This window comes from Drosophila santomea, chromosome 2L, assembly GCF_016746245.2.
Source record: "Drosophila santomea strain STO CAGO 1482 chromosome 2L, Prin_Dsan_1.1, whole genome shotgun sequence".
NCBI lineage: Eukaryota > Metazoa > Arthropoda > Insecta > Diptera > Drosophilidae > Drosophila > Drosophila santomea.
Window position 1 is genome coordinate 12,400,305 of NC_053016.2, and position 23,483 is coordinate 12,423,787.

The window sequence follows — 23,483 nt, forward strand, 5'->3', positions numbered from 1 at the left end:
AAAAACTTGACTTCCGTCGATTCTTGGCAAAAGTTTAGTGCAGCTTCCGCGAAAATCACTCAATTACAGCTGCCAGTGGGCTGCTTAAAAGTTTCTTACGAAAACCCCAAACCGAAAATCGCTGGGTCGTCATGTTTAACCTTCAGTGGCAGTGGCGTATTGGACCTTGAATTATAAGTTAATTAGAGTCGGAAGCGGGCAGTGAAAGGCAGCCATGGACATGGATACGGATACGGATGTGGCATGTGGGTGGGCGAAAAACGAAAGCCTCGTTCAAGGACTCGCACACACTCGCATCCTTGCCCGCGTATCTGTGTGTGTGTGTGTGTGTTCATGTGGCATCTACAGGTAGCCGCAGCAACGACACCCACAATTCCTCGAGCGCCTGGCCCGTTTTTGTTTCGATTTTCTAACGAAATCGAAACTCTACACTCTGAGAAAAACAATAGTGAGCGAGCGGGAGAGACAGACAGAGAAAGAGCGAGAGAGAGCGAGAGAGAAAGCGAGCGACAAAGCGTGGAAATGTAGGGGGGTTTTTCACTGAAATAAGAAAGAGTCACATACTGCGCTTCGGAAAATGCATTCCACATCCCAGTGCAAAGGAGCCTGCATCCTTGATGCCGCTGCAAATTGTCCAACAAAGTGTCCTTTGAGTCGAAACTTTCCGCTGACTCAACTGCCGTCGTTCCTCGCACTTTTCAAAACTTTCCAGCACGCGTTTTGGCTAAATAATTCATAGCGAATATATTTTTAAGCGCACACAAACGCACACAGATGGTCACCAACACTAGCGGGGCAGTCGCGTAACCAAAACAATCCTGACACTCGAGAGCCGAAGGACCGCTTTTCCGGAAGCCACCGTTGCGACCAAGGACGAGCACTCGCCTCGACTGTCCTGTGGCAACTGAGCTCCGCTGCACTTGGAAGCTCTCTCCTTGCTACCAACGCCACCCGCCCCCTTTTCCATTTCCCCATTTCCCACCCGGTGACCAAGTTTTCCTCGGCTCGCGTTCGGCTCGCGAACCGATGGCTCGTCCTTGCTGTGGCATGTAGGCCACAACAGAAACGAGCCTCCTTTTTATTGAATTTTTGAGCACACGCAGGACAAGACATTCTGCCCGCCGCGAAAAGCTTTTCCAGGCGAACGGAAAGGGGTGAAAAGCTGGGCTGGCTGGTTGGCTGGCAGCTCCGTATGCTAGCGGTAAATTGCAGGGCAACAAAGTTGTAAACAAATCGTTAAAGTGCTGCAAATAACTGGGTTGGTGGTCTGCTGTCAGGCGGAACACATAAAAGCCGACCCGTCCAACTGACAGTTTTGGCCTAAGGAGTGAGTCCTGTTGAGCTTTGTCGAGCTTTTCGCGTGTGAATCACAATGTGAGTGTTTGAATAATGCCATTTCAAATGAGCGTTGGAGGCAAATGGATGGTATGTTCTTAAGTTAAGTACAAATATTTTAAAAGAATATTGCTTAAATAAAAATATTTATTTTGCCCGAAAGTCATTTAGTTAGATTGTGTGTTGTAAAGAACCTGTAACACGTTTGATTCATTTGATAAAAACCTATTTTATTTCTTGAATAAGGCACGGAAAAGTAAAAACATTGAAAACACCAAAAAATACTCTTAAAAAATGTGTACCGGAAGTAGCAAGCGACACCTAGCGATAAGCCAACGAAACGTGTTCCAATGGTCGAAAAGCTCGCCTAATAAATTTGAAATGTAAACAAATGTTGTTGGGAAAGCTTGTTGGAAACACGGGCAGCAACAACAACCGCACAAAGCAGCAGCTAACAAAAGCAGCGATGTCGGCAGCGGCAGAGAAACTGCAAAGCTTTTTGTGCAACAACAAAATGATTTTTGTTTGCTCGCTTTGTTGTTGGTTCTGAGAGCGAGGCAGCTGTTGTAGTGTGTGTGTGTGTTTGTGTGCGGTGCTGAGTAAGCAACTGTTGTTGTTTCAATGTTTCCTGAGAGTTAGAGCAAAGAAGAAGAAGAGAAAGCAGCGTACACTGGGATTATGATCACTGGAAGTTCGCAGGTACATTTTCAGGTAAAACTATTTAGGTTTTTGTTGTTTTTGTGAGGATTACAGCGTGAAAAATGTGTACTCGCTATGTGCGACTGTCACTTGTTCACTTACATATTTTTGGGAAATATTGTTGTATACAAGTCAGTGGCTACTAGAATAAATTGAAACAATAACCTAATAATAACAATACAATAATAAATTATTATTTATATTTAATAATTTACCACAAAAATAATTTGATGTAAAGTAAGTATTTTAATTATTATTTAAAGAAAATAATTTTGTAAAATTGATATTATAATATCATGATAATAACTATTGAGTATATTGGAATAGATCTAGGAATTGATCTTTCTTTTTAAAATCCAGTTGAATCAACAGATTTAAATAAAGTATGTACATATGTACATATGTATGTATGAATGTATGTACATATGTACATATACCTAGAAGTACGCTAAAATGATCCTTTGAGAGATCCTTTTGGGGTGACTTTGCCTCTGACGACAGGCAACATTCGTGATGCAGTGCAACAATTTTTGTTTGCCTGTGTCGTACCCCTCCCCTCATCACCCCTCGCCCAACTGTATTGTATCTGTATCTTTGCATTTCGTACCGCGCAGTTGCCGTTTCTCCGACTCGAAAACACTCGTCATACGTGTATGTGCGTGTGTGCATTGTTTGTCTTATTTGTTGTTCGTTGCCAGCAACAACAATAAAAAGTTGCCTGCTGTTGAGCAGCCAGCTGTGTGTGTTTGTATTGGCGCACTGGTATGTGTCCGTGTGAGTATCTGTGTGTGTGTGCGGCGGAGAGCGGGGTCTCTGTTGTTCTCTGTTTGCTCGCCGCCGTCCGCTCGTGTCATGTTGTTGCTGTTGCTTCAGTGTTCTACGTAGCCGATAGATACTGGGTGATACACTGAGAGAAAACGCATTTCATTGGTACTATTTACATATATGCATAGATAACTTCGAAGTGAAATTAATGCCGCTTACGTTGAAAATGATAAAATCAGGAGATAGCTTGTTTTGTTCTTCCTGTAAATAAATTTATGGCCAGCTAAAACATATTGTAAATAAGCTTAAATACTAAAAACACAACTATTTTAAAATAATTATATATATTTTTTTTAATTTACCAAGTGACTACTTGGGCTATTTCTCTTAGTGCACCGCTCGCTCTCGCAGCGCAGCAGTCGCATTTGTGGCCGTGTCTGTGCGTTTTTCTCTGTGTGTTTAGTCGCCTTCGTCGCTTGGAACGCGAAACATACGACATTGCCAACAATCCAACAGTCCGCCGCCGATTCCCGAGCGCCGTGCACCGTCGACGACTCGACCGCGAGTTTTCGAATTCAACATTTTTGAACGTTACGTCAGTCGTCGGTCGCTGCAGCAGCAGTAGCAGTAGCAGCAGCAGCAGCAGCAACAAAAATATTTTTGGCGCCGTTTTATTTGTGTGCCGTGTATCGTGTCGTTTTGAAATCGCTGTGCGCAAGGAGTTGTCGCGTTTTGAAATCGCCTCTGCAACAGGAGTTATTGGCCATCCAGTGAACTGCCAATTTCAACGAATATAGTTCCAAAAGGTAACGAATTCTTCCTTCGCACAACATCACAAGTTAGAGGAGCAACAGCAAAAACAACAACAGCCTGATAAGCAGCAGAATGAAAAATTCTATATGCCATATTGTTTCCTTGTGTGCGATTGCCTGAGTGTGTGTGTGTATGTGTATGTGTGTGTATTATGTGCATTGTTGTTGTTGGTCTATCTAACAAAGTTATTGCGTTTGTTGTTGTTGTTGCTGTCATTGGGCCACGGAATATACAATATATTGTATGTTTTTTTGGTTGGTGGAGGGAAACAAAGAGCGTGCCGGGGATTTCTGCAAGTTTTCTGTGTTTTGTTAGCTTTAGAAATAAATTCTCTTCTTCTTCTTATTCGTCTTGTTGTTGTTTTTGTTTTTCTTTGGTTTTTGTGTTTGGCTGTTGCTGTTTCAGTTTCTGTTTCTGTGTTTTTCGATTTGTACGTTGCTGTACTTTTTGCCGTGCCCCGTTGTTCTCAGATAAACATGAACATTTCTCAAGGAATTAGTGCGCTCATGCTGATATGTTTATGTTAAATAGACGTAATACAATAAATATGGCCATATAGCCCAGGTTGCTTGTTTTTCTGCCCCTTTCCAGTCGCCATTCCCATTCCATTACCCACCGCCCACACCGCCCACACCGCACACAGCAATCCGACAATAACATTAACAAAAACAACAGCAACAACAACAACGGGTAGAACCAAAACACGCGAATAACGTTCGCCTTGATAATGATGTTCGCTGATAATAATGATGACTGTCCAAAGAACACAACAATGCTGCCAGCGCACAGTGGGACAAAAGCGATACAAAAGTGGAAAGAAATATCTACAGGATTAAGATTAAATGGAGGTTTTATTAAAAGATGTATCTTGCTATTTTATTATATCAAAATAGAATAAAGTAGTGATTGGAATCAGTCTGAACCGAAGTACCTACAAATCTATATGATTTAAAAACTGATAAAGGGGTTTTCACCCTGTGAAAATTGTTATTACATTTTTCAACGTGGTTTCTTAAACGTTCATTCCCTTTTTCCAATACTTCTGTCCCACTGTGCGCACGTTTTTCGCTGTGCCAAACTGGTGGGCCGCAAGGTGCTGAAAGTGGCGGGAAAACTGTCGGAGATTTAAGAGCGGCCCAAGTGTCGCCGCTTATAGAAGGATAGAAGGGGGTGGTGGGATGTCGACTGTGTGGACAGGTGGAGCGGGCTGATTAGAATCGAAACAGGTAGTCGCAGGTGCGAGAGCGAATCGTTTGCGAGCAGTGAGTAGTGAGTAGTGAGTGTGCGGTGGGTACTCGCGCACACATATTCGTGACTATTCAGCGGATTTGGTTTTTGGCCAACATGTTTTCGGATATTGCAACACAACATTGCTTGCAGCAGTGAGTTTGCTGTTGCTGCAGTGAATTGCTGCTGCTGCAGCAGCGTGTTGCTGTTGTTGCCGTTGCTGATTCAGTTGTGCTGTTGTTGCTGCTGCTCAAGTTGTGCTGTTGTTGCTGTTATCAGTGGAGCAGGCAAAAGCTTTCAGCTTTCGACGCCAGCAGCAACGGCAACGACAACAATAACACAAACAAGCAGCACAAACAGCAAAATTGCCTGTTATTTTTATGGCCGCTGCCATTGTCGCTGCTGTGGCTATAATAATATGAAAAGTAAACAAAGTAGCTGCCTGTCGTCAACATCAACACAACGCAACGCAATGCTTTCCTATTCCTATCCAGCTTGCCAAACTGTACTCAAAATAATGGCAACTAAAGCTACAACTACAACTACAACTACGACTACAAAGACGACAACGGCTACGGCTACAACAATGTTTTATTAAGTTTCACGAAATATATATGAGCGAAAAGCTCTATGCCTCGTTTGCTGAGACAGCAACAACAGACAGCGGAACAGAACAGAACAGAACTGAAATGAACAGAACAGAAACCAACACAAACAAATAACACGACAAAACGAAAGAAAACCGAACACAAAACACCAGCAGAAAAGGCAAAAAAAGCTGAAAAAGAGTCGTTGAGAATGCTCTTTGTTTGCCAGCTCAAAAATAAATAAGAATATGTATATATATACATAGATAGGAAAGTCTAAAAATCAAATATTGGAGTGGCTAACGAAACTTCAAGTTGCCATTTCTTGGGCACTTTACGTGCAACATGACAGCAAGCCGCCAAAGCCACTGCTAATCGGTGTGTGCTTTAACATATCTCATAACATAATAAACCGAATTAACTTTATCAACTTCATTTGATGCGTATCTTTCAGGCACAATACCGCCATCGAATATGACCACCTCAACGCGCAGCAGCAGCAACACAAATAGCAGCAACAACCACAGCAGCGAGCACGAGGAGCGAGCCACCGCCAACGGCACCACTGCCTACAACCACCACAGTCCAACGGGATCGGGAACGGGTTCCGGTTCGGGATCGGGAACTGCGGGCGCCTCCATTGGCTCCACCAACCGAGTGATGCAGGCGGACGAGGACTTCAACATCCGCTTCGTCAACCTGGTGCGCACCCACAAGTGTCTCTACGACAAGAAGGTGCCCGAGTACCGCAACAGGTGAGTCGCAAGTCCTTCAGAACCCAGAAGATACTATCTTCCAGATTCTTACGTTTCAAATTCATTAATTAACTGTAACGTTCATTATTCATAATGATACATTCATTTAAAATATATTTAGTTTTAATTAGAAAATGTCCGTAATTAACTCATTTGTGGAGATAATAACACTTATAACTCAAAGTTAAGCCATAATGTACATTAAAATGCTGATCATTTGGATTATTGTCATTTTAAAATAGTGTTCTCAACTGATATCAATCACTTTTTTACAGGGATAACCAGGAAAAGGCGTGGGTGCTCATTTCAAAGGAGACCAGAGAGAGCGGTAAGTCTTAAGTAAATATTTATAGATTCTTTAACTAATCAGAACTTTGATAATATTTCAGTGATTCATTGCAAGGAGCGATGGCGAAACCTTCGCGCCTGCCTCTCCCGCTACATCAAGCAGCAATCCGGATCGGAACCGCAGCACAAGCCATACTACCTGACCGAGCACATGGCGTTCCTACTGCCCTTCCTGAAGTCCAGCCGCAACTCCCTGGAGGGGAACAACAGCCTGGCCACTCTCTACCAGTTGTCCCAGCAGCACCTGCAGCACCAGCCCTTCCTCCTCCATCCCGCACTCCATGCGACCGAGGAGCACAAATACTGCGCAACCAACAACATCAATAATAATAATAATAACAGCATCGGCAATAACGGCGAGAGTATGGAGGTCTTGGAGATGAAGTACTCGATATCGGAGAAGGACGATGAGGAGACCATCGACGCCTTTGATCCCGCGGTGACCAACACCATGGGTATGCATCGTACTTCGTCCACGCCCACTCGCAGTTCCGTCCATCAAGGGGGCGGAGGCAATTCACCAACCAGGAGCGATACCGCCAGTGCGGACAGCATGAAGAACTTCATTCCAGATGTGCAGCTGGCGGAGACGGGTTCGCAGCTCATCTACAGCGATGGTGGACACGGCACACCACCGCCTCTTCACTACCACCCGCACTCGCATCCGCATCCTTTGGCCTTGTCCATGGAACACCATCCAGCGTCCTTCGAACCGGGCAGCACGAAAAGAATCAAGACGGAATGCGAGGCCACCAGCACGATGACGAATGCAGGAAGTGTTTACGGCGGACTGAGTTCCTCGGAAGTGGCGGACATGGAGTTCTTCCGCAGCATTCTTCCCGATCTGGCGGCTCTCACTCCGCAGCAGCGTCGCAAGTTCAAGATTGGCATCCTGGAGCTGATCGACGACGTTGTTACTCGATATCCCGCCCAGGATCACAGCAACGGAGGAGGAGTATCGGGCGTAGTCAACGGAAGTGGAGGAAGCAGCAATGGGGGATCTGTAAGGCATCAAAGGCGCAGCTCTGGACGCGATTGGAGGAAGCAATGAAGGAATAGAAAGAGTAGCGGAAAGTCACTAATCCTTAACTAGGAATAGGATAAGTTTAGTTAGGAGCTTAAGGGGGAACTGAAGCCGGAATGGGTACTAATTCGAATCTGAGCTACTTCAGCCCGCTCACTGTTAATGTGTTGTGTCTACTCAAAAGTGTGGGGATGTTTTCAAAGGCCTTAAATTCTTAAAATCCACGATTTGTTTCGATTTAAAACACAATATTCACAAAGAGTTGAAAGTACTTGCATGACAATTTAAAAAAATACTTATATTTCATTTCAAACTATTCCAAAACAAAATTTTACGCAGTGTTTTAAAATCGAAACCATTTCAACGAACAAGAAGTAATGGGGCCTCCTTATAAGCCATTTAGAACTGAACGAAGCAGTTGAGAAATTCTGAAAACGATATTGTTACGATTTAAAGGTTTTCAGATTTTACCATAGTAATGCTAATGATGAATTTGGTGTTTTCATTTGGCTGCTTCGTACAGGTCGAAACTATGTTAGTTTAAGAAAACTGTATATATGCTGCTATTGAAGCCTAAACTATAGAATCTGTGTACAAATGAATAAAACAAAGAGGGATAAAGAGATAGATCGATATCAAACTGCTGTGTGAAATAATAAACAAGTGAAAGTATGGAAAATTACATGGTAAACTTTAATTTAAATCTCGACAACTTCATCAGAGGGATTTTTAAAGGGCCTAGCCCCATTTTTTTTTAGGCAGCAGTGGACCATTAAAGGTTTCCTTTCTGAGAAAAATGCACAAGGACACGCGTTGCCCCTGTCTTCGCACTAAAAGCTAAATTTCGTTGGCGGCTTTACGGAGGCTGGGATCGGATTGGATCGGATCTACAACTTCGAGGAGCCAGTCTTGGGGTAGAACTTCTTCGCCGGGTCCTTAGCCATGTCGAGCAGAGTCTGTGCGGGCTTGAAGGGTGCCCCGTACAGCTCAGCATAGGATTGCATCTTGCTGACCAGTTTGCCTGCTCCATACTGATCCACCCAGCGGAAGGGACCACCAGAGAATGGCGGGAAGCCCAGGCCAAATACGGCTCCGACATCGCCCTCCAGCGGGCTGTCCAGAATCTTCTCCTCCAGACACAGCACAGCTTCGTTGATGAAGCGGGACACCATGCGCAGCGTCAGATCCTCGGGGGTATTGGCACCCTTTGAGACTAACGCGTACTTCTGCTTGACGATCTCGACGGCATCGTTGTTCACTGGACGAGTGCCCCTCTTCTGGCCATCGTACAGGAAAATGCCCTTGCCGGACTTGCGACCGAGGAAACCAGCCAGGACCAGATCATTCATCACTTCCAAGTTTCCACCGCTGAAGCGTTCGCCGAATGCCTTTGCCAAGTCAACGGCAATGTGGGAACCCACGTCGATGCCAACCTCATCAGCAAGGGTCGCAGCACCCACGGGGAAACCAAACTTCTTCGTGTATTGGTCCAGATCCTTGGGGTCCACGCCCTCCTGCAGCAGTCTGATATGAAAATAGAAATATAATTAAAATGTCATTTCGGTCATCTTTGAATGCAAACCAACCTTATGGCTTCCGACAGCAGGGTGGAGAGGATGCGGGTGGTATAGAAGCCAGGTCCGTCGCCAACAGTGATCACGACCTTGCCTTGCTTAAGACCGACTGCCACAGCCTGAGCGACCGTGTCCTTGGAGGTGCCTGGGTGTGTGATGATTTCCAGCAGCTGCATCTTGTCCACGGGCGAGAAGTAGTGCATGCCGACAACCTTCTCGGGACGCGAGCTTCCTGCTGCGATCTTGGTGATGGGAATGGCGCTGGTGTTGGTGGCAATGACGCAGTGCTCGGGAACCACTGCTTCCAACTCCTTGATCACACGGTGCTTAACATTGATGTCCTCGAACACAGCTTCGATGATGATGTCTGCGTTCTTGAAGTCGCTGTAATCTAGAGTGGGGCGCAGGTTGGCAAGAGTCTGATCACGCTCCAGTCCAGAGATTCGCTTGCGCTTGACAGCCGTCTCCAAGCCCTTCTGCACCTGTCCAATACCACGAGCCAGACCGGCATCGGTAGCATCCTTCATCACCACCTGGTATCCCTTATCGACGGAGACCTGTACAATTCCGGCTCCCATCAGACCAGCTCCCAGAACTCCCACAGTCTTAACCGGACGCTCGGGCTTGCCAAATCGGTTCTTCTTGCACTCCGTTTGTCCACGGAACAGGGCAATCAAGCCCTTGGACTCAGGCGTGGCCGACAGCTCCCCGAAGCCCTTGCGTTCCGCCTCGTAACCTGCTTCGGATCCCTTATCCACGCCAGCACGGATCACATCGAGAATCTGATCGAAAATATAGGTTAACTTACAATTATGGTACGAGTTTGTTAATATCTTACCTTCAGGGGAGCGGGATAGAGGCCATTCGAGGCCTTGAGCACCTGCTTCCTGGCAGTGTCGAAGATCTTGTTCTTTACAAAGTCAGTGTCCATGACGAAGGACTGGATCTTGTTGACCAAACCGCTCTTCTCGCGATTAACCTGTGTCGAATATGGTGGAAAACAAGTTAAAAGGCTGGAACTTTAATAAGAAGTAAAACTTCTTACGCGAAGTTTGCCACTGGCCAAATCGTTGGCCACCTGCACGGCAGTCTTCTCCAGGTACTCGATGGTGTTCTGTTCAGCAGGCTGGAGTCCAGGACCAAGGGGATCCACCAGCAGATCCACAATGCCCAGCCGCTTTGCGCGATCGGCGCGCACCTGTTTGCCGGTCAGCTCCATATCCAGAGCTGTGGGCACGGAGGTAAGCTTGGGCAGGCGCACGGTGCCACCGCCGCCGGGCAGGAGACCCAGCATGACCTCGGGCAGACCCAGTTTGGTCTTGCTGTCCTTGGTGGCAATGCGGTAGTGGCAGGCAAGGGCGAGTTCCAGACCGCCACCCAGACAGACACCGCTGATGGCGGCCACAATGGGCTTCTTGCTGCGCTCCATGCGATCGAACATCACCTGGGCGCCGTGCGAGATCAACGTGGCCTCCGCCGGCGTCTGGCACGCTTCCAGCATCCCGATATCAGCACCGGCCACAAAGCAGCCCGGTTTTCCCGAGATGAGCACGGCGGAGTTGACGGCAGGATTCGTTTCCAGATCCTTGATCACTCGCTCGAACTCATCGCTCACCTCGGAGCCCAGGGAATTCACCTTGGCATTGGGCGAATCGAACTTGATCACGAGCACGCCATTGACCACCTTGGTGTGCAGATGCTTGTTGGCCACCGGTGCGGGATTCGTGGACATTAGGCGGCGACTCTGGAGGAGCTGCGCCGAAATGGGCAGGGCTGCGTGGGGTTAAGAGATCGTTGTTAGCGATTAGTGGACATTATCTCACGGACACTCGAAATCGGAAATCAGAAAGCGAGAGACAGAAGCTTTACGTCAAGAGAGAGTGAGTACAAAGTGCAAAGTCCAGTTATGCGGCATCGGGGGAGTCTCGGCGAGCACGGTAAGGGGGGAGAGAGACAGATACAGATACAAAGATACCGCTAGAGTGCTGCCCATTTCCAAAGGGGCCAAATTCCAATGTGGAATTATTAGCTGCAATTTGCACTTTCCCTTTTCATAAGCCGAAGAACTTCCAATAAACCCACCTCTTGTGCACTTATTCTGCAGCAATTGCTGTCGCGAAATTTGGCCAACGGCACTCAGAAATCTCGTTGCCGACATTGGGTTATAGGTTTGTCACTTTTTGCTTACGATAACTATTTGTTTTATTGTTCAGCGAACTTTGATCCTGCACCGTTAGTTATGTGTTCGCGATTCGCTATTAAAAACTATGCGGCAATTTCTACTTGTTGCACATTCCCAGTGTGACCGCGCCTGTACCGATAGGAAATACCATAATACCATCCAATGTATTTTCTTGGGGGCAGCTCTAGCAAAATACCGTTAATACCAAGTGTCAAACTCACTCACTAGGTGTCGCTAGTGGCGGGTGTTTCAAAACTAGATGGCGCAGGGCATCCTCTTAAATAGTATTAACATCGTATTAATTTATAATTTTAAAGTACAAGAGAATTAAAACGGGCGATAAATATATTTGAACAAAATATTAAATTGATTATAGTGAAAATTAGTTTGGTTTTTTGTGGCAATTTGGGGCTTTTGAACCTAATTTTAAACTTATATTGACGGTATATAGTTCTAGTCTATGCGATTACTAAAGATCACTTTTTATAAATTTTCAAACTGAAATTAGGCGGCATTTAATTTTAGTCCATGCGATTACTATATATCACTATTTTATTTTTTTCACATTTTTTATGAGGTAAATCAATATTATAAAACTAATATGATACCAGAGATTTACAATAACTCGAACCCGAATTTTACAATTTTTCACCGACATTGTTTGCGCGAATCTGTCACGCTGACCCACCCCACAACTCGAGGTCGAACCATTAAGAGGCCGCACAATTTGCGGGACACGCATGTCACTCGCATTTTTCAGGTCGCTTCCTCGGATCGCCGAGTTCCAGTCCGAGTCCAGGACTCATTGAAGCCGCATTAAGCGCGCCTCATTTGGTGCGATGCCATTGTCCTTTCAAGTGGCCACTCCTAAATAGGTTCGGATGAGATTTCGCCACATCGCCAGTCGCTTTATTGTGGCAACACGCCTTTGTGGCCTTTGACGCAGGCGTTTCATGTGGCGTGTACTATAAAGTAAATAGTTAATCGTTTTTCCCCGAAGCTGAAGCTGCAGCTGCGGTCTTGATCCGTCTATGATGTGTGTGAAGAGTCAAAAAAGTCACACTCGAGATCATCGGTTTGTGTCAACTGCGAAAGTCCGTCAGTCAAATGCTGGTAGATGGCTGAATAAGTGACCTGACCTTTTCCAAGCAGCGGGCTTATCAAATGGATAACAATTGGCAAAGGATACATTTTTCAAAATACCTTTAAAAATGTTGTATATTTGCAAACTGATTTTAAATAAATTAAAGCTATTTTATATAAGATAATTCTATTTAGGAATTAGCAATGTATGGCATCTAACCCTAAATTGAGACTTCTATTCGTGCATCATTAGTGTGCGAAAATCTGCATTAACAAATTGCCACCGAATCGCATTTGCATTGGAAATTAGTCTATGGAATTGCAAATGCGAATTCGCGAAACCTCAGATTAGATATCCTATATACGCGCACTTATTCACGCGAATATTGAATTACACCGGCAACAATGGGATCAGCATCCGTAAATTTGCATAATACCTATGCGATCACGGATTCCTCCCCTTGCGGCACCCAAGGATAACACCAAATGAGCAGCAGAGTCAGCGACTCCAGAAAGGACTCATTTGCATGCGAGGGTAAGGGCTAATCAAACAGCAAGGACAAATATTGTTGCAGGATGCGACAGGAAGCACACGCTCTGTGTTCTGATTTATGGCTCGAAATTAACATAAATGAAATCAAAACATTTTAAATGTTTTCATTTGGGCAAGGGTTCGGCGCAGCCGCACTCGAATTACGTATGCAAATATCCTTTGAAACAAAGTCATTTCTCATTTCTGATTTCTGAGTTCTCTTGTGCGAATATCCTTGAAGGTCGCACGCGTCAGCGGCACACTTTCTATGCAACATGACAACTAATGGGCGTTTTGTTTATGGTCGATCTCAAACCCCCATTAGGTAAGAGTACTCCTTGCAACCCCTTCCCTTGGACGACTGTTTTTTATATTTTTAATTATTTATAATCGGCTTAAAAAAAAATCGGAAACAATAACCAAATTTTTGAGTGGCCTCTGACAGGGGATAAGCCCTTTAATCGACCCCGGACTTAATTGCCAATGAAAAGGGAATCTGAAATTGTATTTACTCCTTTTGGGTTATAAATATATTTTATATTTGGTTCAAGGTACAAATAATATGCATAATAGAATGACCCTTTCAAAACTATACATACACCATTGTCTAAACAATTTGATGCAAAATAAGAAAGTATCTGATGAGTAATTCGCTATTCTTCGTTATTATATTGATTCTGATCATGGGCATCCTCATGCTCCTCCTGCAATGCATCTTGCCCATTTGGAACATTGGCCTCTGGAACTTCCGAATTTTGACCTTGCATATTGTTATTTTCATCTGGGTTCTGACCACTCAAAGTGGGATTTGGAACGCCATGATTCTCATTGGGTGGCTCTTCACTTGGCGCCAAGGTGAAGTGAACTGGTAAAAGTGTGGTAAGTATGCACTAATCGGTATTAGCAATGTGTACAGCTCAACTTACAACGCCGATTCAAATAATGCGCCATTACCAACAACGAATTAGATTCGTGGTTCCCTAAAGCAAGTTCATTCAATGCTGCCAACGCACACGGTGTGGTTATAATGTTTGCCCTTCCCCAAAGTGGATTATTCCGGTGTAATCGTGCTCCTTGGCCAGGATGTCTTAGTGAGGGCATTGAAATGGCACCTAGTGGTCTACGGGCTCTCAATCGCATTCTCCTTATACGATTTCTGCGACGCAAATTTAGTCCACGTGCTGGTCCAAGTGTCTCAATGCTATTGGGAGTTCCCTGATTTGGAATTCCACGTGTTTGTCCCATCAAAAGTCCTCCCAAGGCTAGCATGCGAATTAGAGATCTACGACGACGCTTCTCAAGGATACAACATTTGGTTTTAGTGAACGTATATTAGTCCCTGTTTGGTACTCACTATTGCAATAATTCTGTAATCGACGATACATTTTTTAGGACGACAAACACGCATTTTTACACGATTTTGTTGGTTGACTAACGAATTTAAACTTGTTGTTTTGGAAAACCTCGTGGTGTTACTCCTGCCGCTAGTAATGTTATACTGACTATTTGTCTGGTTTTTGGTTTCCCTTGTTTGACAAGTGTAACTCCACCGAAAAAAGGCTACTTCGATTGGGGTTTTTTGTTTAAAAAATGTTTATTACTACAAAAAAGTTCATAAATAGGTGGGAAATGTGACTTAGAACTCTATGTGCTTAAGTATACTATTACTCTTACGTGCTCTAAAACTTTGGAATAGCTGGGGAAACAAGTACAAAAGTACAAAACTAGAAACGTTCAATACAATATATCATATATGTAATAATAAGACCAACAAGCAATGGGAACATGAATGCAAATCAATCAACTAGGGACTAGAACAACGCTTGAGTGGCTCAGTAATAGTAGTTGCGATGGCTGCGATGAGAGATCTTAACCCGATCCCCTAGCAGTAGATGGGATCCGTGCTGGTGACTGGTGGCTGATATGTCGCGTCCATTTGAATGTTCCACGAGTTGTCCACACCCGTGTTGCTGTAGTAGTAGTCGCCGGTGTGCATCTGATCCTGCGGCTCCTGTTGGTAGTTGGCGAGCTGCAGGAAATTGCTCGGTTGCTGATGTTGCTGGTAGGCGGTTGCTTCGTCATAGATGAGATCCACGCCACTGGACACGCCGCCGCCATTGAGAGTCGATTCAAAGACACTGAAGATCTCCGAGCTGGTGGTGTAGAAACTTCCGTCCTGGCTGGGATTCTGGCTTTGGCTGCCGTTGCTCATGTCCAGGGAGTTGGGTAGGTATCCATTGTAGTAGCCATAATCCTCGGAGCTGTAGCCCGAGCTGCTGGTCAAACTGGACGTATCGTCGCAGCTTTCGTACAAGGGCATTCCGCACTGCAGGCTGGAGGAGATTGGCTGGCTGGGATCATAGCTGACGGGCACATGTTGCTGCGGAGAGAGTTGCTGCTGGTATTGCGAGTGCTGCAGTTGCTGTTGCGCCCTGTTCTCCTGGTAATAACTGCCCGTGGAGCTGTGCGCGGAGAGTGGTGAGTGGAGCATGTCATAGGAGTACATGCCATTGGCATAGAATGGATCCTCCGTTTCGTAGTAAATCTCTCCGTTCCACTGACTGCTCACTGATCCCAGTCCTGCGGCCACATACGATCCCTGACTCTGATTGAAGTTGCTGCTGTGTGTGGGCGTCGATGTGGGCAGATAGCTGGGTGCCTCCACTGACTCCACTGACTTGGTTGGGATCACATCCGCAGCTCCCATCCTCCTGCGCTTGCTCTCCTGCATCGACTGAGTCTTGGCTTGCCGTTTTGTGGGTCTCAGGCTGCTCAGCTTGTCGCTCAGTGCTGATTCCCTGGCCAACATCACGGCCAGACTGCGCACACGTCGTCCTCCGGCCAAAAGCCGCCTCGCCTCCGTGGATCCCTTGGCCTCGGGCCGTGGGTGATCGTGGGTGCCCTTGGCCTGGAAGTAGATGCCGCTGCCGTCACGGCGCCAGAAGTGGGTCACCGGATAGCCGCAGTGGCCGCGGCAGGCCTGGATCTCCAAGCGTCCATTGCAATTTCTGTTAAATAAATGAAAAATACTGAGTTAGTTTTCAGAATTCTTGGATTTCGTTGTTAGTCCAGAACGCACCTATTGGGACACTGTTTGCCCTGCTGCTTCCTCCTGGCCTTGTCGCAAATCGCGGGCCTGAGATGCACACTGGCCCCATTGGGCAACTTGCACTTGGCACTGCAGAGGAGCACTCCCAGGCAGCTCTTCTTCAGGATATTCACGTTGTGGTTGTTGGTGTTGCGCATGGCCCAACCGCTGGCATGCTTCCTGGCCTCATCACTCTGCACGGAGTAGATGAGCCGGCAGTGTCCGTTGGACCAGTCGTTGAAGTCGTCGAACTCCGCCACCGACGGCATCTTGGAGTCGTTGATGTCCCAGTCGATGGCCACGCGGGACTTGGTGGCCGGTGGACTGGGCACAGGCATGGGCACTGGCATAGGCACTGGCATTGGTACTGGCATTGTGATGGGCATGCCGTTTAAGACCATTTTAAATATGTCTGTTATAATCGTAAGTTTCGAGTTCACACGCGGTCACCAGGGGTTTCGCTTGCTCAATAGGCTCAATTACTATATGCAATTCTTTTCTCAATTTTTCTTCAGAGCGACGCGTCCGTTCGCATCGACTGCGCAAGGCTGACTAACTGGGCCCGCTCTGCGCAGCACAGTTAAGTTGCCAGCGGTCGAATCGCACGAGGGTTGCTCGGTCTCCATGCGGGACGCCCATTGGTCCGCTGGCTTCCAGTTCGGGTGCGCTTGTGTGCGGCTTATCCGCCTTATCCGGCACTCCAGTTTGGCCAGCGAGCAGAGTTCCCGAGCAGGTTTGATTGGTAGTAGTACTGTGTTAGCAGCCCAGCTGGGGATGGAGAACGAAATGGGGAGCTGGGCTGGCATCTGCAATTTGTGAGCTGGGAGCTGGGAGAGCTGAGCACAGGGAGCTGGCAACTGGCAACTGGTAACTGGCAATTGGGATGAGGAAACTGGGCAGGGAGACGAGTGCTGTGCTGCTCTAGCACCTGCGGTTGCAGCACGCGCTCCACTGGGTTATTGTACGATATGGAAAGCCAGGGGTTTGAGGCACTCGATGGCAAAGAACACGGCCCCAACCCCAGTCAAAGCTAATTAAGTACAGAAAAAAAGTTTACAACATCAGTGATGGAGATGGGAATGGGGATGTGGATGTGTATGTGGATGGGGATGGGGATCTGATGGGTACACCTGGCAATAGTCACTGGCAGATGCCAGTGGTCGGGCCTATTTACTTTGGAGCTGGAGTTGGATGCCGAAATGGGGAACAAAGTGAAAGGGCTGGAGGGCAAGCAGAGCTCGGAACAAAATGGAGATGGTTCCAACGAAGCAAGGAAAGTACTTCAGTAAAGGGCTTTAAGACTATTTCAATGCAATAATTCAAGCTTCTAAACAGACTTAAGTTGCAGAGGTACATAGATAATATTCTGAATATATTTTAAGTTATATAGAAACATTACTATTATATAAAGTCAGTAATGCAGCGTTTTTTTGTTAACTAACGGAACTACTTCTCACGATCTCGAGATCGATAAAGAAATAAACGTTTGCAAAAAAAGAAACCGAAATGTCGAGGTCCTGCCGATATCTTCAAGATGAAATCAGGAAACTCATAATCGTAAAACACAATTTAGCACGCAAAAAAAAAAAACGGAAATCAAAAGGAAGAAATCCCATATAGGAAAACCTACCCCTAGAAACCCAAAGTCGGAGACCATAACTTACGCATATGAATGAAGCAAAGTTGCCAAACAAATTCCTTGGGCCCCTTGGCGATCTCAAGTCAGAGATAAACGAAACAAACATAATCATTAAGATGCCGAAAGGGTGAGGAAACTCCATAATTTTCACACTTCCGCGACGGACCAAATGCCGTGCAATTATGACACGAACTGAGCGAGCAACCCGCGGCGCCTTTCTGCCCAAAAGGAGTCGCCCAAAGATCAGGATCGTAGCACGCGATAGGATCTCAAAGGATTACGGCGAACGAATGAGAAAAGGGTGCTCCCATCCAGGAATCGATGCGATGGGCGTTGACACGGAAGAAAGTCATGACGTGGCATATTATGAGGCTGTGCCGGGGAAACTAGGGAAGCACATGCTACCTGGTTCCAGATTCCCGTTCTTCAAGGTGGGTGTGTCGCCCTAATGATGCCCGGAATTAACTGTTCCATTTCAATTACGAGAGATCACTTTCCAATCAAATTTATTTGACACTTTCTCTGCGGGTGCAAACAGTGGAAAACAGAACTCTTTGCTTTCCCAATGCCACTCGGTCCAATTGCGGCTATAAAATTCGACCAAAAATTACGCATAAATGTCATCGTAAATTCGACATCTACCCCATCCGTTTTCGGCGTCGTGGGAAGTTACGCCCCTGGCAAATAGATAGATAGATAGATAGATAGTCTGTTCTGGTCGGAAGGGATTTGGCCAGGGATTATAACGATTGCCAAACATATGGTTATGGATATTCACATTGTTCACAATATGTGCGTGCTCAAAAGATTTTTTGACCGAGCGTGTAGAATAATGCCTTCTTTAAGTGCTAAGATTTTATGACTGCTTAATAATAAAAAAGATTTCCTTTTGGAATTTTATATATATTGTACAAGCTCTTACACACAATATCATTCTTTTAGCAGTGTTTTATATTGTACCTTTAAGTTATTATTAATATTATTATGTATGCTGTCTTCTGTATTTGTTTCTTTCTACTAATATATTATTTAATTTTAAGTTATGCTACTTTCAAATACCCACTATAAAAACTGGTAGTCATCGATCGGGCGGATCATTACGCCGCTTTTCTCCGTACAACCCCCACTCCCCTCGCCGGAAGCAGGGAAAGTTTTCCGCTTTCCTTTCGCCCGGAAGCTTATCAACCATCGAAGATCAGTGCCGTGCAGTCGAACAACAATTTGCAGCTAATTAAGTGGAACTTCCCTTGGAAAGTTGGATAGGATGGAAAAGTCATACTCGGAACTGCCGCAATTAAAACCGCATATCCGAAACCATTCAATTGGCAACTAACGACGAGAAAATCCTAATGCCAGATCCCGGCGAAGCGATAAGATGGCCAATGAGCAAGTTAGAACCACCCTGTGGGATCGGATCATGGCAATGTTAAATGGTAAATGATTTAAAGCAAGTCTCATAATTTCTCATTGTTCAACTGGCATTTCCACAAACTGATAAATGTAACTGAAAACATAAACGACAACAACATTTTTCGATGCGAGATCGAGTCAAACCGATAATACCTTTCACACTCCGCATGGGGCCAAAAACAAAAAAAAAAAGAAGAGAAGAAAAACAGGGGAGATCGCAGGCCCTCGATAGCGGACATTGGACATTGGACATCGGAAAATGGGAAATTGAAATGTAAGCCTAGTGGAAAACACCGAAATTCGGTACTAAATAGATTGACCGACCGATCGTTCGGACAAGTGATCCTCGATCCTCACCCGATTCCCATTGCTGGCTAAGTAGCTTGGCTCTCTAATCTGTCCAAACAAACCGAGTTCGGGTCAACATGATTTGAGTTTTGAGTTCAGTTCACTTGGGTTCAGTTGTGTGGGTTTTAGCTGTCCTGTTAATGGGCTTACACCTGGTGAATATTTTGTGTATATATTTTCACACTGATCCATTGTCTCCGGCTCATTGTCCACTAATTCAATGGTTATGAGAAGGATTACAAGCGAAAAAATATATACGAATATTTTCATATTTTCCCACGTTTAATTTGTTTTTGGAATCCAAAACCGAATGTTCCTCTAAATACTTTCTCGTGCATATTATTTGCATTTGTTTTGTGTTTTGTGGATATGAAGGCGTTGGATTACATCAAATTTACAAGTATTCTCCCACAATCCATGGAGAGATGCCCGCATTTCAGGTCCTTACCCAAAAAAATTCCAATGGCCCCCGAAATTGTTTCGATTGTTTGAAAGCGCGTGGCATTTTGCGTTGCTATACTGCAGACTGAGTTCCCAGAATCCAGAGCAGAAATACTTTTCTAATGTGCAATCAAAGTCCCGATAAATTGTGGCCAAGAAAAGAGATCGACGGCTTCTGAACAAATAAAACAAAATGTTAGACCGTAAAAAGGAGAATATTTTTCACACTTGCCAGCGGCGACAAAGCGATTTGCGACACGCAATAAAATGTAATTAGCAAACTCGCTCTCTGTGGAATTAGAAAAATAAAAAACCGAAGCCGACACTGTAAAATTTCAGGTACTTCAGTTAAAAAACACGATAATTCGACATGGCGACGACACTTCAGCCCAAACAAAGATGCCCAGACAAAGGACACACGTACAGGGACAAGGGATACATCGAAAGGGACGAGGGGACGAGGGGCATGGGACAAGGACATGGGACAAGGACACCCCTCTTCACAGGCAAAAACAAAACCACCCGATCCTTTTGGGCCAGGGTTGCCTCGAAGATCTAACGCTGTTTACTCAAGCGCAAAAGCGAAACTTGCGAAAACAATCGCGAGGAGCAGTTGAATTGAAAACGAAATTTTACAATTTTAAAAAATCAAATGGCAAATAAAGTGGCAAGTTCCTTTCGCAGGATTCCCGGCTGGTCGTGCGCCGCGTGTCGAATGCCGTCAATATTTCCGGTGTGTCTAATGACAAACGCATGTTTACACGAGTGCGAACACATCCGGACCGTGGAGGCACTGCATCCTTTCGCCATTCGCATTCGCTGATTGCGAAGGCAGGGCAGCCAGAGAGCCAGGAGTATTTCACGGACATCAAGGAGCCGTGATTCGCGCAGGCAGACGGCAATTAAGTGGATTTACTCAAGCGTTTGCCTTTATTTGATGCGGCAATTTATAAATGATGGGCGCGATCTGTCGATGGGGTTGATGATGAACGATGATCCTCATCCTGCGGTGCTGTAAAATCCCTAAATGAATTTTACACAATTTTACAGTGGCGAAGCCAACGACCTGGCCATCTATTACAATCATTTAGCAGCGCAGTCATTGCCCAAAAAGTTTATTCAACTGCATTTGAATGTCAATTAGCTTAAATTGCTAGTTGTGACTTACAACAAACGCGGTGGCTATTAACACGCACGCTGCATCTAGAGCAGTGCACCAATTGAACGGGAGATTTCGGGAGATCCGTAACACTGCACTCAGAAAAAAATATAGTAAAAAATAAGTAAAAATATATGCATATTGATTTCAAACCGAAGTGGAATATAATAGTAATAACTTTGGTAAAGCCTTCATTTGAAATGACTAAAAGCAATATATCTCATGAAAATATCTCATGCAAAATGTAGTATTTGAAACTTTTATTACCTTTTTTTTCAGTGCAGAATCTCCATTAAGACGAGCACTATTAGAATGCGAGCGAGTGCATTCACCTCGGCGAATCGCCAAAGACCTTTCATTTTCGGGGGTAGAGCGTAGACCAACTGGCTGGCTCAATAGCGTTTGATTTGCATCTGTATCTGTATCTGAAAGATACACACATGCATCCGCTGCTCCACTCCACAAACTCCGTCGCACTCAATTTAATTTAATCAAATTTTCGTCTGCCGAGGGTTCGAGTTCGACTCTATAACTATTTTTTCGGGGTGCCATTGCCGCGCTCTTGTAATTATTAATAATATTTTTGGGCCGATGTGTTGTGTGCGCACATAAAACGCAGCCATAAACAAAATGGCTGCAAAGTTGTTTATTCATATCGGGCACATAACTTCAATTAATCTCAATTAAGTGGCAAATATTACGATCTCATATTCGTTTGAAACTTTCGTTTTAGGGTTCCCACTTAGCCCTTTTTGAAGTTTTGTTTATTGAGATTGGGGGTAGAGCCACTGCCTCCGAATGAAATTGAGGGTTTGCCCTAGGCCTTGGGCACATCAATTGCGATTGTAAAACCTCTAAAGTTGAAGTAGGAGGAGATCTTTACCAGTTTATTGGCGTGTTAGGGCTATAAAAAACGTTGTTAATTTTTTTTGGAGTAAGAGGCTTGCATTCAAGGAAAATAATTACGGAAGAATTTTTAAGGGGAAGTGTATATAAAATTTTGAGTATAACTTGTGTACCAAAAATTGCCTATCAACTTAAATTTGAAGCATTTCAAACTCTATTGAATGCATTTATTTAATTCCTTTTTATTCTTTCCTATAAATATATTTTTAGCTAATGGTACAATATTTTATCATTATGATTTAATTTGAATGATTCAGTTATTTCTGGCATAAAAAGATGATTGGATCACGACAACAATTGGAAATTAGAGCCTATTTACCAAACAATCGCTGAGCAATGGTGTGAAAAACATTTGCAGGGAAGGTTGGAAGGTAGGAAACCCTTTTCTGAGGCTCCGAGGAAACCCTCGTCCTGGCGCAAATAAGACGTCACTCTCATTACTATAACACAAAGGTCTGGAGAGCAGAGCTACCCTGCAAGTATAACTCCACTCGTATCCTGCGAGTCCTTCAGGGCTTTTTGTTATTTTTGTTTCGCATTCGGGACATTTGCTCACTTGAGCGAGTACGGCGATCTCTCAGAACTTTTTCCTCTACCCTTCCTTATTGATTACAGGAATATGTGGCCGATTAGGCCCAAGCAAGATGTTAATGCCAAACTGAAAACTGAAAACTGAACCCTTGGCCGCCACTTTTGTGCCCAAATTATCGCATTATGCTTGAATCGTATACTCGTACTCATACTCATACTCATACTTGGAAGTAGTGAATGCAAAGCATACTTTGATATTGGTCTATTGTTTCGCTATCAGTTATGCAAAATGCCGGAGACCTCTCCCCTTTGTCCTGCCCCTCGCCTTTGTCGGATTGCGATAATTTCCATCTTTAAATATTCATTACAAGACGTCGACGTCTGCGTTTGCCTATCGCTTTGATTGATTACTCAAGTGGTTATCGTGTGCGGCAATTGTTGCTTTCCATCCGCTTTGTTCTGCGGATTCTGAATGGCATTGGAATTGGGATTGAACTCAGCAAGGGGCGTGGCATTTCTTTCATTCTGCTGAAGGAAAGGAAACCCACAAGGAGCAGGCCTGCATGTTGGTCACTTGAGAGTTGCGACTGTTTCCATTCAGTTGTCATCTAATAGCCGAAGCCAGTTATTGAAATATCTGCAAATTTGCATGGCTGAGCTGGCTTGCTGGTTTTTCTAGTGCTCTCTGCGGCAGCTGCATGAAAATTTCGCAAATGTGGAATTAATGAAATCGATCCTTTAATTCCCTTTTTGGGGGAGCGACCTGAGACCTCCAAGGGCGTGACCTCGACTAAGTAGCTGTAAAGGTTAAGGAAGAAAATCAGCAAGAAATGTAATGGAACTTATGATAATACCACTGAAATCTAAATCTAATTACATCTAAATCTTTTGATTTTGATATATGTAAACTGTAATTTTATGCTATATTATATCAGACTTACTAATATTATGGATTCCCCCACTTAAACCCACAACAGTAACATCTGCCAGCGATGCGTGAGAAATTTTTGCATGTCTCAGCTCCGTGGCGACGTCAT

At 44.9% G+C, this 23,483-nt stretch overlaps 4 protein-coding genes across 5 annotated transcripts; 1 reads left to right on the plus strand and 3 right to left on the minus strand.

Annotated features, from left to right (window-relative positions):
* The first annotated feature begins 3,286 nt into the window (after positions 1 to 3,286).
* LOC120445173 lies at positions 3,287 to 8,235 on the plus strand. Of its 2 annotated transcripts, none has more exons than XM_039625371.1 (4): positions 3,287 to 3,605; positions 5,881 to 6,181; positions 6,457 to 6,509; positions 6,571 to 8,235. In XM_039625371.1, the coding sequence occupies exons 2-4, from the start codon at positions 5,901 to 5,903 to the stop codon at positions 7,578 to 7,580; spliced, it is 1,344 nt and encodes a 447-aa protein (XP_039481305.1). In that variant the 5' UTR covers positions 3,287 to 3,605; positions 5,881 to 5,900; the 3' UTR covers positions 7,581 to 8,235. The 2 variants fall into 2 exon arrangements, with proteins under 2 accessions (XP_039481305.1, XP_039481316.1); XM_039625382.2 differs by lacking the exon at positions 3,287 to 3,605 and adding an exon at positions 5,368 to 5,804.
* LOC120445171 (trifunctional enzyme subunit alpha, mitochondrial) lies at positions 8,224 to 11,440 on the minus strand. Its single transcript, XM_039625355.2, has 5 exons — positions 11,210 to 11,440; positions 10,173 to 10,900; positions 9,966 to 10,106; positions 9,140 to 9,909; positions 8,224 to 9,077 (listed from the first exon to the last, which is right to left on the minus strand). Exons 1-5 carry the CDS (start codon positions 11,283 to 11,285, stop codon positions 8,441 to 8,443), a joined length of 2,352 nt encoding a protein of 783 aa, XP_039481289.1. The 5' UTR covers positions 11,286 to 11,440; the 3' UTR covers positions 8,224 to 8,440.
* Positions 11,441 to 13,426: 1,986 nt separating this feature from the next.
* On the minus strand, positions 13,427 to 14,417 carry LOC120458662. The gene is made up of 3 exons (XM_039646395.2): positions 14,279 to 14,417; positions 13,851 to 14,217; positions 13,427 to 13,789 (listed from the first exon to the last, which is right to left on the minus strand). The coding sequence occupies exons 1-3, from the start codon at positions 14,330 to 14,332 to the stop codon at positions 13,578 to 13,580; spliced, it is 633 nt and encodes a 210-aa protein (XP_039502329.1). The 5' UTR covers positions 14,333 to 14,417; the 3' UTR covers positions 13,427 to 13,577.
* A 153-nt stretch (positions 14,418 to 14,570) lies between these two features.
* LOC120458661 (transcription factor glial cells missing) lies at positions 14,571 to 16,572 on the minus strand. The gene is made up of 2 exons (XM_039646394.1): positions 16,004 to 16,572; positions 14,571 to 15,932 (listed from the first exon to the last, which is right to left on the minus strand). Exons 1-2 carry the CDS (start codon positions 16,411 to 16,413, stop codon positions 14,807 to 14,809), a joined length of 1,536 nt encoding a protein of 511 aa, XP_039502328.1. The 5' UTR covers positions 16,414 to 16,572; the 3' UTR covers positions 14,571 to 14,806.
* Between the last annotated feature and the right edge of the window lie 6,911 nt (positions 16,573 to 23,483).